General features: G+C 46.7%; 1 protein-coding gene and 1 long non-coding RNA gene across 2 annotated transcripts in view; both read right to left on the bottom strand.

Annotated features, from left to right (window-relative positions):
* Positions 1–2,202: 2,202 nt before the first annotated feature.
* Positions 2,203–5,475, bottom strand: LOC121840700. Its single transcript, XR_006079828.1, has 4 exons — positions 4,957–5,475; positions 4,053–4,126; positions 3,239–3,547; positions 2,203–2,496 (listed from the first exon to the last, which is right to left on the bottom strand). It is a non-coding gene; the product is annotated as an uncharacterized LOC121840700 (long non-coding RNA).
* A 2,083-nt stretch (positions 5,476–7,558) lies between these two features.
* Positions 7,559–17,084, bottom strand: part of LOC112241719 (nuclear prelamin A recognition factor-like) — a 30,809-nt gene continuing 21,283 nt past the window's right edge. The window contains exons 8-11 of the mRNA XM_042305566.1: positions 14,954–15,026; positions 14,649–14,786; positions 8,604–8,761; positions 7,559–8,411 (exon numbers count right to left, since the gene is read on the bottom strand). Coding sequence (XP_042161500.1) covers positions 8,167–8,411; positions 8,604–8,761; positions 14,649–14,786; positions 14,954–15,026 — 614 coding nt within the window. The 3' untranslated portion in view covers positions 7,559–8,166. The remainder of the gene's footprint in view (positions 8,412–8,603; positions 8,762–14,648; positions 14,787–14,953; positions 15,027–17,084) is intronic.

The raw sequence follows: 17,084 nt of genomic DNA, 5'->3' as shown, positions 1-17,084 counted from the left end.
TCAAAATAGTTGTATTAAATAAACACTGTTCAAAGTGTTGACAAACTAACACTCCTAGAGCGTTGGTTCCCTAACACCATGGGTTATTCAGACTTTAAAACTATTAGAGATGAGGCTGCTACACTTCTTAGTTTTATTCCATAACACAGTATTTGGGGGAGAGTGTTGTTTTAACACTGTAAGACCATCTGCATGTTTAACTCAAATACTTAGTAAGTTCAATGAAAAGTCATTATTACTTAAATTGACTCCAAACCAAAATAGAAGTCAAATCAACAACATTATGCTCTACTGCATGTTGATGTTTGTGAATTGTTTTTAAAATCACCCACCCAAGGCAGAGCTGGAGGCTGGGACAAGAAGCAGCCCCAAAAATATTGTGGGGGGCACACGTGGAGTGTGGCTAAGTCAGGTAGGAGACCTGCACCAACTCCCCGTGCTTACCGTGGAGAGAGGTGGACCAGGCAGGCACAGTGAGGCGCATGGTGCGCACTCTGCCAACCGGGATGTTCTAGCTATGTCTGAATCCTGACTTAGGAAGACCACCAAAAATTCTGAAATGTTCATCCCTAACTACAACATTTTCAGACAAGAAAGAAATGCCTGTGCATGTGGTAAATGTCACCCTGCGAGCTACGGTATGTACTGTGATGTCTGAAATATGCATTATTTGTATAGATAATAATTAAATACAAGACAACAAGCTCTATATGATAGAAGTAACATTATAACGACTGGTTATTTCCAAAAGTGTATTTGTACATAAATCAATAACGATATTCATAACAAAATTCCCATTTAGAATATCACATCAATTATACAAACCAAGCTTAGTGGTAAATCACTGTTTGTGAGTTTTACAGAATAATACAACACATCAAATGACACAGTGCCTTCAGAAAGTATTCACACCCCTTGACTTTGTCCACATTTTGTTGTGTTAAAGCCTGAATTGAAAATAGATTCAACTGAGATGTTTGGATCACTGGTCCACACACAATAGCCCATAATGTCAAAGTGGAATTAAGTTTTTCAAAGGTTTTACAAATAATGTAAAAAATAAACATCTTAAATGTCTTGAGTAAAAAAGTGTTCAACCCCTTTGTTATGACAAGTCTAAATAAGTTCATGAGTAAACATTTGCTTAACAAATCACATAATACATTGCATGGACTCTGTGTGCAATAATAGTGTTTAACATGATCTCTGTACCCCACACATACAATTATCTGTAAGGTCTCTCGGACGAGCAGGGAATTTCAAACACAGATCCAAGCACAAAGACCAGGGAGGTTTTCCAAATGCCTTGTAAAGGGAACCTATTGGTAGATGGGTAAAACAAAAAGCAGACATTGAATATCCCTTTGAGCTTGGTGGAGTTACTAACTTGACTTTGGGTGGTGTATCAATACATCCTGTCACTACAAAGATACAGGTGTCCTTCCTAACTCAGTTGTCAGACAGGAAGGAAGCCGCTCATGAATTTCACAATGAGGCCAATGGTGACTTTAAAACAGTTACAGAGTTTAATGGCTGTGATAGGAGAACACTGAGGATGGATCAAACACATTGTAGTTACTCCACAATACTAACCTTGACTAGTTTGATGGGGCGGCAGGTTGCCTAGTGGTTAGAGTGTTGTGCCATTAACCAATAGGTTCCTGGATTGAATCCCTGAGCTGACAAGGTAAAAGCCTGTTGTTCTGCACCTGAACAAGGCAGTTAACCCAGTGTTCCCCGGTAGACTGTCATTGTAAATAAGAATTTGTTCATAACTGACCTGTCTAGTTAAATAAAGGTAAATAAATAATAATAATTGACAGAGTGAAAATGAAGCCTGTACAGAATAAAAATATTCCAAAACATGCATCATGTTTGAAACAAGGCACTATAGTAGCACTGCAAAAAACATGGCAAAGTAATTCAGTTTTTGTCCTGAATACAAAGTGTTATTTTTTAGGCAAATCCAATACACTAGACGCTGGGAGATGAATTCACCTTTCAACTGGACAATAAACCATGGCCAAATCTACACTAGAGTTGCCAAGAAGACAGTCAATCTATGGCAAGATCTGAAAATGGTTCTCTAGCTATGATCAACAGCCAATTTGGTAGAGCTTGAAGAATTTAGAAAAGAATAATGGGAACATTTTGAACAATCCAAATGTGGAAAGCTCTTAGAGACGTACCCAGACAGACTCACAGCGGTAATCAATGCAGAAGGAGCTTCCACAAAGTATTTATTGACTTAGGAGTTTGACTACTTATGTAAATGAGATATTTCTGTCCCCACAAGGATAGTAGAACCAACACACACAGCTCCTCCAGACTGAAAGTTATGCAGGCTTCTGGTTTAGGGCCTCTCTGGTAGCTTTGTCATTGTTTCTCAAGGAACTATTAAGTCTTAAGATGAGAAACAGTAGAAAACCCAGAACAGTGATGATACTGACGATAGGTGACCTGACGATCCCAGAAACGCTTGTTTTTCATTGCTCACTGAGAAAATAAAGAGAGGTTAGCACTCAGAATACTCACAAATGTTGCAGTATCAAGCCCCATTTGGAATATATACACTGAGTGTACAAAACATTCTGAAAACCTTCCTAATATTGAGTTGCACCCCCCTTTGCCCTGAAAACTGCCTCAATTCATCGGGGCATGGATCCTACAAGGTGTCGAAAGCATTCCACAGGGATAATGGCCCATCTTGACTCCAATGTTTCCCACAGTTGTGTCAAGTTGGCTGGATGTCCTTTGCGTGGTGGACCATTCTTGATACACACAGGAAACTTTTGAGCGTGAAAAACCCAGCAGCGTTGCAGTTCTTGACACACTCAAACCGGTGCTCCTGGTGCCTACTACCATACCTCATTGAAATGCACTTAAATCTTGTCTTGCCCATTCACCCTCTGAATGGTACACATACATAAGCCATGTCTCATTTATCTCAGTGCTAAATAAATTAAATCCTTCTTTAACCTGTCTCCTCCCCTTCATCATCACTGATTGAAGTGGATTTAACAAGTGACATCAACAAGGGATCATAGCTTTCACCTGGATTCACCTGGTCAGTCTATGTCATGGAAAGAGCAGGTGTTCCTAATGTTTTGTACACTCAGTGTATATGAATACTGTATTGTCACATTTTATTTGAATTACAGGACATTTTCCTGGTCATATCACATGAACCCATTTAACCTGTGTAACACTGGTCACTGTATATTAACATTGTACTCACCTGTAACGGAAACATTCAATGTGCCATGTCCGTTGCCACAGTCTGTGTTAATGGTAAAAGTGTAGTTTCCCTCATCAGCTTTGGTAACATTTTTGATCTCACAAAAGTAGGTGTTGGTTGTTATCGTAGTGTTACAATCATTTGTACAATCACAATTTCGTATTGGAGATTTTGATTTATGTTTCCAGAAACAATTTGTAGTTTTACATCCCAGATTATTCTGACCTACATCACTGTAATCCACTCTACATGTCAGGTTGTGGTTCTGTCCTGCTACAACCGATTGATTTTCACACGTTACATTAACCCCTGGAAAAACAAACAAGGACATGAATTAATGGACAAGCAACATAATATCGGATGTCAATGAGTCAGTCTCCACCAATGAAGATTCTTATATATAAAGTATCGAAAAGGTTTTGTATTTGGTCCCATATTCCTAGCAGGCAATTTGACTCTTCAAACTTGTTGGATGCATTTGTTGTTAGTTTTGGTTGTGTTTCAGTTATTTTCTGCTCAATAGAAATGAATGGTAAATAATGTATTGTGTCATTTTGGAGTCACTTTTATTATAAATAAGAACAGCATATGTTTCTAAACACTTCTACAATAATGTGTTTGCTACCACAATGATGAATACTCCTGATTTAATTGTGAATAATGATGAGAGGGTCAAAGATCCTACCCCCAAGACATGCTAACCCCTCACCAATACAATAACAGGGGAGGTTAGTATGTCTCGGGGCTATGATCTTTGAACCTATAACTTTCTCACTCATAACAACCATAATAATGTATAAAGTGTGCAGTTTACCTTGTTTTTCTGACTGGACATTAGAAGTGAACAAACCGAGACTCAGAAACAGCAGAAGCATTTTGCCATGTGTCCTAAAGCACAAAGAACAAATACCACAAAACATGAATAGCTTATACATTAACCTACATCAGATTGGACATAGACTGTATGCTTCAAGCAGTAGTTCTATGTCTTGAAGGACTGGAATTAACCACAGCCCTGATCTGTAGTCATGGCAACTGTGGAGCTGTAGTGATATTTAAGAACAGGTCAGGAGAAATTCTGGGTGAATCTGAATAGTTTTCAAGTCCCACTCATGCAGTTTTTAAAATTACTTTTCCTCATGAAAGACCATATCCAAAGTATAAATACAGTAGTGTATACACACTTAAGCTTTAAAATAGACATTGAGAAAAAGAGCTGTTTAGACTTAACTGCAAAAGTCAATGAGTTAAAAAATACTTTGGCGTTGTAAAATGGGTATGAGAGGTTCTGAATTGCAACCTGGGGCTCCCCCCGCACCAAAACTTCTCCCCCCTGCATGCAATCTGCAAAGCCTAAACTTCTCCACATTTATGCATTTTCCTCTCTCCACAGCCTTAGTAGGCCTACCAAAGAAACACCCAGAGTTCAGCTGAATTCAGCATCTAACACAGATTGTCATTAGCTCTGAGGAAAACAAAATAACCTTCTGAGATTGAGACTCTGAGAGTAATCATGAGATGTCCGTCAAGGTGACGTGACTAACAAATCCTGACACACACTCACTCACTCACTCACTCACTCACTCACTCACTCACTCACTCACTCACTCACTCACTCACTCACTCACTCACGCGTGTTTTAAGGGCTAGCAGGCAGGCAGGAAGGCTGGCAGGCACATGCACACAATAATCTAAGTAGGTAAGGATACTGTACTTACAAACTTACAGCTTCTGAATGTTCTGCCATCAAATAAAGTTGTATTGTGCAGTGTCCCAGAAAATAACTGGGGGAGAAGAGATTGGGTGGACAGTGGATACCCCCTTTCACAACCCCGAACCTACTTGAAGAATGCAACACCTTCTCTCTCTCTCTCTCTCGGACAGATCCCCGACAGTCCTAATATGGGCACTGAGGGAGGACAAAGCTACAGTGATTTCACTTTCACAAAGGGTTTTTTCCCTGGACTTTTTCTTAGGCTGCGCTAGATTTTACAGACAGGAAAGAACACCATGACCCTGATTATACATTCACCAGACAGTTTATTAGGTACACCCATCTAGTACCGGATCGGACACCCCTTTGTCTCCAGAACAGCCTGAAGTCTTTGGGGAATGGATTCTTCAAGTCAAAAACGTTCCTCATGGATGTTGGTTCATGAAGGTAGGTGGACTGTGAGCTACTGGTAGGTGGACTGTGAGCTACTGGTAGGTGGACTGTGAGCTACTGGTAGGTGGACTGTGAGCTACTGGTAGGTGGACTGTGAGCTACTGGTAGGTGGACTGTGAGCTACTGGTAGGTGGACTGTGAGCTACTGGTAGGTGGGCTGTGAGCTACTGGTAGGTGGGCTGTGAGCTACTGGTAGGTGGACTGTGAGCTACTGGTAGGTGGACTGTGAGCTACTGGTAGGTGGACTGTGAGCTACTGGTAGGTGGACTGTGAGCTACTGGTAGGTGGACTGTGAGCTACTGGTAGGTGGACTGTGAGCTACTGGTAGGTGGACTGTGAGCTACTGGTAGGTGGACTGTGAGCTACTGGTAGGTGGACTGTGAGCTACTGGTAGGTGGGCTGTGAGCTACTGGTAGGTGGACTGTGAGCTACTGGTAGTTGGACTGTGAGCTACTGGTAGGTGGACTGTGAGCTACTGGTAGGTATGCTGTGAGCTACTGGTAGGTGGACTGTGAGCTACTGGTAGGTGGACTGTGAGCTACTGGTAGGTGGACTGTGAGCTACTGGTAGGTGGACTGTGAGCTACTGGTAGGTGGGCTGTGAGCTACTGGTAGGTGGACTGTGAGCTACTGGTAGGTGGACTGTGAGCTACTGGTAGGTGGACTGTGAGCTACTGGTAGGTGGACTGTGAGCTACTGGTACGTGGACTGTGAGCTACTGGTAGGTGGACTGTGAGCTACTGGTAGGTGGACTGTGAGCTACTGGTAGGTGGACTGTGAGCTACTGGTAGGTGGACTGTGAGCTACTGGTAGGTGGACTGTGAGCTACTGGTAGGTGGACTGTGAGCTACTGGTAGGTGGGCTGTGAGCTACTGGTAGGTGGACTGTGAGCTACTGGTAGGTGGACTGTGAGCTACTGGTAGGTGGACTGTGAGCTACTGGTAGGTGGGCTGTGAGCTACTGGTAGGTGGACTGTGAGCTACTGGTAGGTGGACTGTGAGCTACTGGTAGGGGACTGTGAGCTACTGGTAGGTGGACTGTGAGCTAATGGTAGGTGGACTGTGAGCTACTGGTAGGTGGACTGTGAGCTACTGGTAGGTGGACTGTGAGCTACTGGTAGGTGGACTGTGAGCTACTGGTAGGTGGACTGTGAGCTACTGGTAGGTGGACTGTGAGCTACTGGTAGGTGGACTGTGAGCTACTGGTAGGTGGACTGTGAGCTACTGGTAGGTGGGCTGTGAGCTACTGGTAGGTGGACTGTGAGCTACTGGTAGGTGGACTGTGAGCTACTGGTAGGTGGACTGTGAGCTACTGGTAGGTGGACTGTGAGCTACTGGTAGGTGGACTGTGAGCTACTGGTAGGTGGGCTGTGAGCTACTGGTAGGTGGACTGTGAGCTACTGGTAGGTGGACTGTGAGCTACTGGTAGGTGGACTGTGAGCTACTGGTAGGTGGACTGTGAGCTACTGGTAGGTGGGCTGTGAGCTACTGGTAGGTGGACTGCTACTGGTAGGTGGGCTGTGAGCTACTGGTAGGTGGACTGCAAGCTACTGGTAGGTGGACTGTGAGCTACTGGTAGGTGTGCTGTGAGCTACTGGTAGGTGTGCTGTGAGCTACTAGTAGGTGTGCTGTGAGCTACTGGTAGGTGGACTGTGAGCTACTGGTAGGTGGACTGTGAGCTACTGGTAGGTGGACTGCGAGCTACTGGTAGGTGGACTGTGAGCTACTGGTAGTCCGCGATCGACCTGTTGCAGAGCTTTGCCCTAGACACTATGGTGCAGGAAAATCCCAGGAGGGCGGCCATTTCTGAGATTCTGAATCCGGAGTGCCTGGAAACAGCGATCGTACCACGCTCAAAGTCGTTTAGGTCACTCGTTTTGCCCATCCTAACGTTCAATCAAACAGTAACTGAAATCCTCGATGCCTGTCTGCCTGCTTTATATAGCAAGCCAAGGCCACGTGACTTACTGTCTGTAGAAGTGATCCATTTTTGTGAACAGGGTGGTGTACCTAATAAACTGTCCGGTGAGTGGATCTCATATGGACATCATATAGCTAAGATAATTCCAGTGCTCATGACATGGATGAACACGTGCATTGCAAATGGCAGCCACACTACCAGCATTATTAGTGAGAAGAGCTACTAGCACTTTCAATCGCTTGATTGATCATTCAGCATGTTGGAATCACAGGAGACAAAACAACGTGTCCATTTGTCAGTTGAAACAAGTACAACTGGTTTTATTTCAACTGTTTGGATCACTTCTAAGAATGCTTTTAGTCCTACTTACAGGTTTCACATTCACTACATGTTAACAGGACACAGTTTGATTGATAGTTTTCCTGCTTCATCCCCTTGGATCAGATACAATTGTTTTCCCAATGTCACAAATGTGTCTGTCACATCATGAATTCCCTCTGGAACAAAGCACAAATATTTGCTGTTTCCCCTCCATGGTGAAAGCAGTGGATCAGCCTCCACAACACTCGAGAGCAGTACATCGGATGGGATAACAGCACCACCTTCTGGTCGAGTAAGGAAGTTCAGAATCAAGTCTTGGATATATGGGTGTTTTCCAGAGATGATACTTTAGGCAGGGAGCAAAGGAACACAAACACAGCATCCAGGCCCTCTGGCCATCCCCGCCTATACAATGGTACCTATGGAAACCACTGCAGTGGGTCCTTAGAAGACAGAGGGTCAGTGATTGATTGGGCTTTTGGATGTTGAGGTGTGTTTGGGTTTGTGTGTGTGTGTGTGTCTCACCACTGTATGTGTGTCTGTGTCTGGCTGGGGGTCTGCTGTGTGTACTGTGTGTGTAGGAGTGTGTTGGCATGCGTTGAGTCCTGTCCCTCCAGCCAATCCTGGTAGAGTATGAGTAGGTCAGGGTTTGTGTCAGGCAGCCTGACTGTTAGACTGCTGTAGGCGTCCTCCATCTGCTGAACCAAGGCCTTGTCCACCCGACCCCCTGTCTCTCCCTCTGCCTGCCCACGACCACTCACACAGCCTGGGGAGAGAGAGGGGGGAGAGAGAGGGGGGAGAACGGCGGTCAAACAAAGTATAAAATACAAAAATAAAGATTACACTAAATCCCTTTTCTAGTTTCTATATCCAGTTCAGCTCAACACAAACAGGTTGACAGCTGCCTCGTCACATTAACCCAAAACCAAACCAGGACCAGGAAGTAGATGTGACCTACCGCCGGGGCATGACAGCACCTCCACCAGTTGGTAGGGGATGTGTCTTGTCCTCATGCGGTGGACCAGAGTCTGGATGTTCCTGAAGCCGTAGACGGATGCAAACTGCAGCAGCACCTCCCCATCCCGCTCCAGACACACCTCCTGGAAGTCACGGTTCCTAGAGGAGGGAGGCAAGGGGGAGAGAGGAAGGGAGGCGGGGGGAGAGATGAAGGGAGGAGGGGGAGAGATGAAGGGAGGAGGGGGAGAGAGGGAGGAGGGAGGAGAGATGAAGGGAGGAGGGGGAGAGATGAAGGGAGGAGGGGGAGAGAGGGAGGGAGGAGGGAGGAGAGAGGGAGGAAGGAGGAGAGATGAAGGGAGGAGGGGGAGAGATGAAGGGAGGAGGGGGAGAGATGAAGGGAGGAGGGGGAGAGAGGAGGAAGGAGGCGGGGGGGAGAGAGGGAGGGGGGGAGGAGAGATGAAGGGAGGAGGGGGGAGAGGGAGGGAGGAGAGAGGGAGGAGGGAGGAGGGGGGGGAGATAGGGAGGGAGGCGGGGGGGAGAGGGGGAGGAGGGAGGAGAGGGGGGAGGGAGGAGGGGGAGATAGGGAGGGAGGGGGGAGATAGGGAGGCGGGGGGAGGGAGGGGGGGGAGGGAGATGAAGGGAAGGAGGTGGGGGAGAGAGGAAGGAGGCGGGGGGAGAGAGAGGAGGGGGTGATAGGGAGGGAGAGGGGGAGGAGGGAGGAGGGAGGAGAGAGGGAGGAGGGACGAGATAGGGAGGAGGGGGAGAGAGGGAGGATGGAGGGAGGGGAGAGAGAGATGAGGGAGGGGGGAGATAGGGAGGAAGAGAGGAAGGGAGGCGGGGGAGATAGGGAGGGAGGAGGGGGAGATAGGGAGGAGGGGGAAGAGGGAGGAGGCAGGGGGAGAGGGAGGAGGGGGAGAGAGGAAGGGAGGCGGGGGAGAGGGAGGGAGGAGGGAGGAGAGATGAAGGGAGGAGAAGGGAGAGAGAAAGGGAGGAGGGGGGAGAGGGAGGGAGGAGAGGGGGGGAGATAGGGAGGAGGGGGGAGGCAGGGGAGAGGAGGAGGGAGGCGGGGGCGGGGGAGAGAGGGAGGAGGGAGGAGAGAGAGGGAGGAGGGGGAGAGGGAGGAAGAGAGGAAGGGAGGAGGGGAGATAGGGAGGGAGGAGGGGGGGGAGATAGGGAGGAGGGGGGAAGGGAGGCAGGGGGAGGAGGGAGTGAGAGAGGGAGGAGGGGGAGATAGGGAGGAGAGGAAGGGATGGGGGAGGAGGGGGAGGGGAGGGAGGAGGGAGGAAGGGAGGCAGGGGAGGGGAGGAGAGAGGAAGGGATGGAGGGAGGAGGGGGAGAGAGGAAGGGAGGAGAGGGGAGAGAGGAAGGGAGGCGGGGGAGAGAGGAAGGGAGGCGGGGGGAGAGGGGAGGGAGGGGGGAGGGAGGAAGGGAGGAGGAGGGGGAGAGGGGAGGGGGGCAGGAAAGGGTTGAGATGGAGGGAGGCAGGGAGGTGGGATATATTTTTTAATTCACTCCCTCTTTTACAGCCTGCTTCCTTTACTCTCTTTTCTACCCCTCTCCGCTCTCATCCTTCCCTCTCCTGAGTTCAAATACTATTTAGGGCATTTCAATTACTTTCAAAGACATTATATTTATATACTCCCATGCATTTGGACCAGGGCCCGTATCCACAAAGCATCTCAGAAAAGGTCCTAGGAATCCTGTTAACCTGTTTTAAGACAACAAAAACTCTCCAAACTCTGAGCCAGGAATAAAATCGACTTATAAAAGTATATCTCAGCTGGTAATCACGACAGTTTGAGGTACCCCAAAGGAAAGATAGTGATGACGTGCATTGACATTGCTGCAAATGATGGAGAATAACCACGACCACGATCACGATGAGGCATCGCCCACTGTGAACTCTATAGCAGGCTCCAGACAACTACAGTGAATGTGACTGTACATCAAATGTTGTAATGGTAAAAAGGTAGATATCATTTCTTTCTGACACGATCACTTTGCCTACTCTTATTGCCTAACATGTTGGCATGCATAACCTTTTTGATAATACAAATTTTGAAAGTTGTTAAAAGCAGAATTTTATAATATTACCATTGTCAACACACTCGTCGTCACTCCCGTTTAACGACTCTAAATCGCTTTGGCACAGTAGGCATCAAGTCACTTGCCGATAATGTTGCATATAACGCTGCAACTTTTTGAAAGAGCTGTCATTTTCATCTAACACTATTGAAGTTAACACTATAGATGCCTTCAATTCCCAATTTATTGTCACGCCTTGGTCATAGTATTTTGTGTTTTCGTTATATGTTTGGTCAGGCCAGGGTGTGACATGGGTTTATATGTTGTGGTTCGTATTGGGGTTTTTGTATTATTGGGATTACGGCTGAGTAGGGGTGTTGCATAGGTTTGGCTGCCTGAGGCGTTTCTCAATCAGAGTCAGGTGATTCTCGTTGTCTCTGATTGGGAACCGTATTTAGGTAGCCTGGGTTTCGCTTTGTATTTCGTGGGTGATTGTTCCTGTCTCTGTGTAGTGTTCACCAGAACACTGTATTAGGTTTCACGTTCCGTTTGTTGTTTTGTATTCATTAGTTATTTCATGTATCGTCATATTTTCATTAAAGACATGAGTAACCACCACGCTGCATTTCGGTCCTCTCTTTCGACAAACGAAGAACGCCATTACAGAATCACCCACCACACACGGACCGAGTGGCGTGGTAACAGGCAGCAGGAGCAGCGAAGGGAGGACGTTATGGATAGCAGAGGCTTGGAGTATACGACGTGGGAAGAAATAGACAGGTGGGCGGCCGACCCAGAGAGAGTGCCTGAGCCCGCCTGGGATTCGCTGGAACAGTACGAAGAGGGTTATAGACGAATGGAGTCGAAAAGAAAGACACGGCGCGGGAGCGAAAACCGAAAAGCAGCCCCAAAAATGTATTGGGGGGGGGCTCAGAGGGAGAGTGGCTGAGTCAGGAGATAGACCTGAGCCAACTCTCCTTGTTTATCGTGAGGAGCCAAGGAGGAGACCAGAACCAGAGCCGGTGTTAGAGGTGAGCGAAGCAGAGACTGTGAAGGAGTTAATGGGGAAAGTGGAGTGGAGAGTAATGAGGGAGTTGCTAGCTTGGTGTTATAGATACCATATTCGTCCGACGGATCGTGTCGGGGATTTGATGGCACCTGAGTTAGCGCTCCATACTCGTCCTGAGGTGCGTGTTAGTCGGCTGGTGAAGTTGGTGCCAGCCTCACGCACCAGGTCTCCTGTGCACATCCCTAGCCTTGCACGTCCTGTGCCAACACTACTCTCAAGATCTCCAGTACGCCTTTACGGTCTAGCCAATCCAGAGCCACCTCCACACACCAGTCCTCCGGTAGCAGCTCCCCGCACCAGGCTTCCTGTGCGTGTCCTCGCTCTAGTATCACCAGTGCCAGCACCACGCATCAGGCCTACAGTGCGCCTCGCCTCTCCTGTGCTGTCGGAGTCTCCCGCCTCTCCAGCGCTGTCGGAGCCTTTCTCCTCTCCTGCGCTACCGGAGTCTCCTGTCTGTTCAGCGCTATCAGAGCCTTCCTTCCCTCCTGCGCTGTCGGAGTCTCCCGCCTCTCCAGCGCTGTCGGAGCCTTTCTCCTCTCCTGCGCTACCGGAGTCTCCTGTCTGTTCAGCGCTATCAGAGCCTTCTTTCCCTCCTGCGCTGTCGGAGTCTCCCGCCTGTTCAGCGCTATCAGAGCCTTCCTCCTCTACAGCGCTGCCGGAGCCTCCTGCCTGTTCGGAGCAGCCTGTGCTGTCAGTCTGCAAGGAGCTGCCAGTCTGCAAGGAGCTGCTAGTCTGCAAGGAGCTGCTAGTCTGCAAGGAGCTGCCAGCCTGCATGGAGCAATCAGAGCTGTCAGCCTGCATGGAGCAGTCAGAGCTGCCAGTTTGCAGGGAGCTGTCAGTATGCATGAGGCAGCCAGATCTGTCAGTCTGCAAAGAGCTGCCAGTCTGCAAGGAGCTGTCAGTCTGCAAGGAGCTGTCAGCCTGCATGGAGCAGTCAGAGCTGTCAGTCTGCAAGGAGCTGTCAGCCTGCATGGAGCAGTCAGAGCTGTCAGTCTGCAAGGAGCTGCCAGTCTGCAGGGAGCTGTCAGTCTGCAAGGAGCTGTCAGTCTGCAAGGAGCTGCCAGTCTGCAGGGTGCTGTCAGTCTGCATGAAGCAGCCAGAGCTGCCAGTCTGCAAAGAGCTGCCAGTCTGCAAGGAGCTGTCAGCCTGCATGGAGCAGTCGGAGCTGTCAGTCTGCATAGAGCAGCTAGATCCACCAGTCAGCCATGATCTTCTAGATCTGCCAGTCAACCAGATTCTTCCAGATCAGCCTGTCAACCAGAATCTTCCAGATCTGCTAGTCAACCAGAATCTTCCAGATCTGCTAGTCAACCAGAATCTTCCAGATCCGCCAGCCAGCCAGGATCTACCGGAGCCTACTACCTACCTGAGCTTCATCTCAGTACTGGGCTTCCTCTCAGTACTGGGCTTCCTCTCAGTACTGGGCTTCCCCTCAGTTCCGGGCTGCCCCTCAGTCCCGAGCTGCCCCTCAGTCCCGAGCTGCCCCTCAGTCCCGAGCTGCCCCTCAGTTCCCGAGCTGCCCCTCAGTCCCGAGCTGCCCCCCTCAGTCCCAAGCTGTCCCTCAGTCCCGAGATGCCGCTCAGTCACGAGCTGCTCCTCAGTTCTGTGGGGTTCTGGGTGAGGACTATTAGGCCATGGTCGGCGGCGAGGGTGGATTATCCCAGGACGCGAAGGGGAGGAACTATGACATTTATGGAGTGGGGTCCACGTCCCGAGCCGTAGCCGCCACCATGGACAGACGCCCACCCGGACCCTCCCTATGGTTTTGAGGTGCGTCCGGGAGTCCGCACCTTGGGGGGGGGTTCTGTCACGCCTTGGTCATAGTATTTTGTGTTTTCGTTATATGTTTGGTCAGGCCAGGGTGTGACATGGGTTTATATGTTGTGGTTCGTATTGGGGTTTTTGTATTATTGGGATTACGGCTGAGTAGGGGTGTTGCATAGGTTTGGCTGCCTGAGGCGTTTCTCAATCAGAGTCAGGTGATTCTCGTTGTCTCTGATTGGGAACCGTATTTAGGTAGCCTGGGTTTCGCTTTGTATTTCGTGGGTGATTGTTCCTGTCTCTGTGTAGTGTTCACCAGAACACTGTATTAGGTTTCACGTTCCGTTTGTTGTTTTGTATTCATTAGTTATTTCATGTATCGTCATATTTTCATTAAAGACATGAGTAACCACCACGCTGCATTTCGGTCCTCTCTTTCGACAAACGAAGAACGCTGTTACATTTATAGGTTTTTCACAATTTAGAGATATTTTAAACAACGTGATGTTGCGTTCCAAAGGGATCACTTGAAATAACATGAAGGAGGTCATTAAATAATCAAAAGAAAAACAGGTTTATTTATTAGCCTGGTGGTTCTAAGTATTTAGGCATGTTATGTGAAAGAGGTATGTTACAGGTCTAGATTATTTATGGTTGATGAAATATCATTTTAACAACTCAAAAGCAATTGCATGTGATGCAGGAATCACTGACTCACTGCAATGTTCTGTTACCAAGACATCTGCTGGTAACTCTTAACTGGTTAGGGCAGCTCACGAGGTCTCCTAAATATCTGTTGACTTGGTGTGACTCTTATGACTAAAGAGGCTTCATGCATAGCTGGTTTTTATTTGACCCAGAAGAGTAAAATGTCTCTATTCTCAGCGCTTGGGGCCAATGTTCCATTCTGAGACGCTTTGTGGATGCGGGCCCAGACCTGTTTTGCTGGTTTAAATAATGTATGTGGAAAAACTTTCAAATGGTAGGCCATTTATAGGAAAGTCTTTGAAAATACTTTGAATAGATGTAATTGATTCAAGCCACATTATCTAAAAAATTAAATAAAAAAAATACACAGAAAATAAGTATTTAAATAAACAATAATAATCCAGGCGTATTTGAACCCAGGTCAGCGCTCTTCCCTCTCCAACGGTCTCAGTTCAAGGTCTTCCATCTCTCTCCCCTCCTCACCTGAGAGTCTTGTATGTGATCTGGTCGACATCCAGACCAAACAGTTCCTTCGCAGCGTATTTGAAGACGTGTTCCAGGAAGCCCTCGGATCCTTTGCCCTCATGTCTCACCAAGGCTTGGCCCCCTGCCTCACTCAGCCTAACATGAAGATAAAGAGAAGAACGTTACACAATCGGAGTAGCTGAACCTAACAGACAGAAATACACTCACAGACACACATCACCACCTCACTGAGCAATGAGCCTGACATTGAGCACTGACAAACACTTCCTGGTTAAGAACCCAGTGAACATTGAAACACTTACACGTGGTCTAGAGGGACAGAGTCCAGGTCTGCTACGGACACCTTCATCTGTTCCATCATGAGGAACACCTCCCTGGAACACACACACATTCAGTCTCACATTAAAACAACAGACAACTTATATGGAATGCAGTGTTTGATTTTTATCAGACATAAATGGGACCCATCAAATCCCAAAAGTTGACTCGAGTTTCCCGAACAGCCCCTGGAAGCACCTGGATGATCATCAAGACTCATGGAAGAATGTTCTGTGAACAAATGAGTCAAAAGTATAATGTTTTGAACGACATGGGTCCCGTTATGCCTGGCGAACACCAAACTCTGCATTCCACAGTAAGAACCTCATACCAACGGTGAAGCATGGTGGTGGTAGTGTGATGGTTTAGGGGATGCTTTGTGTCTCAGGACCTGGACAACTTGCCTTAATAGAAGGAACCATGAATTCTGCTCTGTATCAGAGTTCTACAGGAGAATGTCAGGCCATCCGTCAGGGAGCTGAAGCTGAAGTGCAGCTGGGTCATGCAGCAAGACAATGATCCAAAACACACAATTAAGTCTACATGAAAATGGCTAAAAAGCAACAAATGTGAAGGTTTGGAATGGCCTCGTCAAAATCCAGGCCTATTCCCAATTGAGATGACAGGACTTGAAACGAGCAGCTCAGGCTTGAAAACCCACAAAATGTCGCTGAGTTACTGCAGTTCTGCATGGAAGAATGAGCCAAAATTCCCCCACAGCGAGCTGAAAGACTGATCAACTGCTACAGGAAGCGTTTGGTTGGATTCATTGCAGCTAAAGGTGGTACAGGTATTGAGTGTAAGGGGGCAATGACTTTCTCACACAGGGGCTTTGGGTGTTGCATAACTTTGTGTATGAAGAAAGTATGCAATTGTTGTGTTATTTTTTCACTCAGGTTCCCTTTATCTAATATTAGGTTTTGGTTGAAGATCTGATAAAATTCAGTATCAAAAATATGCAAAAACAGAGAAAATCAGAAAGGAGGCAAATACTTTACAGCTAGAGAGGATAAATATAGAGGTAGAGAGGATAAATATAGAGGTAGAGAGGATATATATAGAGGTAGAGAGGATAAATATAGAGGTAGAGAGGATATATATAGAGGTAGAGAGGATAAATATAGAGGTAGAGAGGATAAATATAGAGGTAGAGAGGATAAAATATAGAGGTAGAGAGGATAAATATAGAGGTAGAGAGGATAAATATAGAGGTAGAGAGGATAAATATAGAGGTAGAGAGGATAAATATAGAGGTAGAGAGGATAAATATAGAGGTAGAGAGGATAAATATAGAGGTAGAGAGGATAAATATAGAGGTAGAGAGGATAAATATAGAGGTTGAGAGGATAAATATAGAGGTAGAGAGGATAAATATAGAGGTAGAGAGGATAAATATAGAGGTAGAGAGGATAAATATAGAGGTAGAGAGGATAAATATAGAGGTAGAGAGGATAGATATAGAGGTAGAGAGGATAAATATAGAGGTAGAGAGGATAAATATAGAGGTAGAGAGGATAAATATAGAGGTAGAGAGGATAAATATAGAGGTAGAGAGGATAGATATAGAGGTAGAGAGGATAGATATAGAGGTAGAGAGGATAGCTATAGAGGTAGAGAGGATAAATATAGAGGTAGAGAGGATAAATATAGAGGTAGAGAGGATAAATATAGAGGTAGAGAGGATAAATATAGAGGTAGAGAGGATAGATATAGAGGTAGAGAGGATAAATATAGAGGTAGAGAGGATAAATATAGAGGTAGAGAGGATAAATATAGAGGTAGAGAGGATAAATAGAGGTAGAGAGGATAGATATAGAGGTAGAGAGGATAAATATAGAGGTAGAGAGGATAAATATAGAGGTAGAGAGGATAAATATAGAGGTAGAGAGGATACATATAGAGGTAGAGAGGATAAATATAGAGGTAGAGAGGATAAATATAGAGGTAGAGAGGATAAATATAGAGGTAGAGAGGATAAATATAGAGGTAGAGAGGATAAATATAGAGGTAGAGAGGATAAATATAGAGGTAGAGAGGATAAATATAGAGGTAGAGAGGATAAATATAGAGGTAGAGAGGATAAATATAGAGGTAGAGAGGATAAATATAGAGGTA

This window comes from Oncorhynchus tshawytscha, linkage group LG24 (assembly GCF_018296145.1).
Source record: "Oncorhynchus tshawytscha isolate Ot180627B linkage group LG24, Otsh_v2.0, whole genome shotgun sequence".
Classification (NCBI taxonomy): domain Eukaryota; kingdom Metazoa; phylum Chordata; class Actinopteri; order Salmoniformes; family Salmonidae; genus Oncorhynchus; species Oncorhynchus tshawytscha.
Note: the sequence above shows the minus strand (reverse complement) of the source record. Positions and strands in the feature narration are given on the sequence as shown.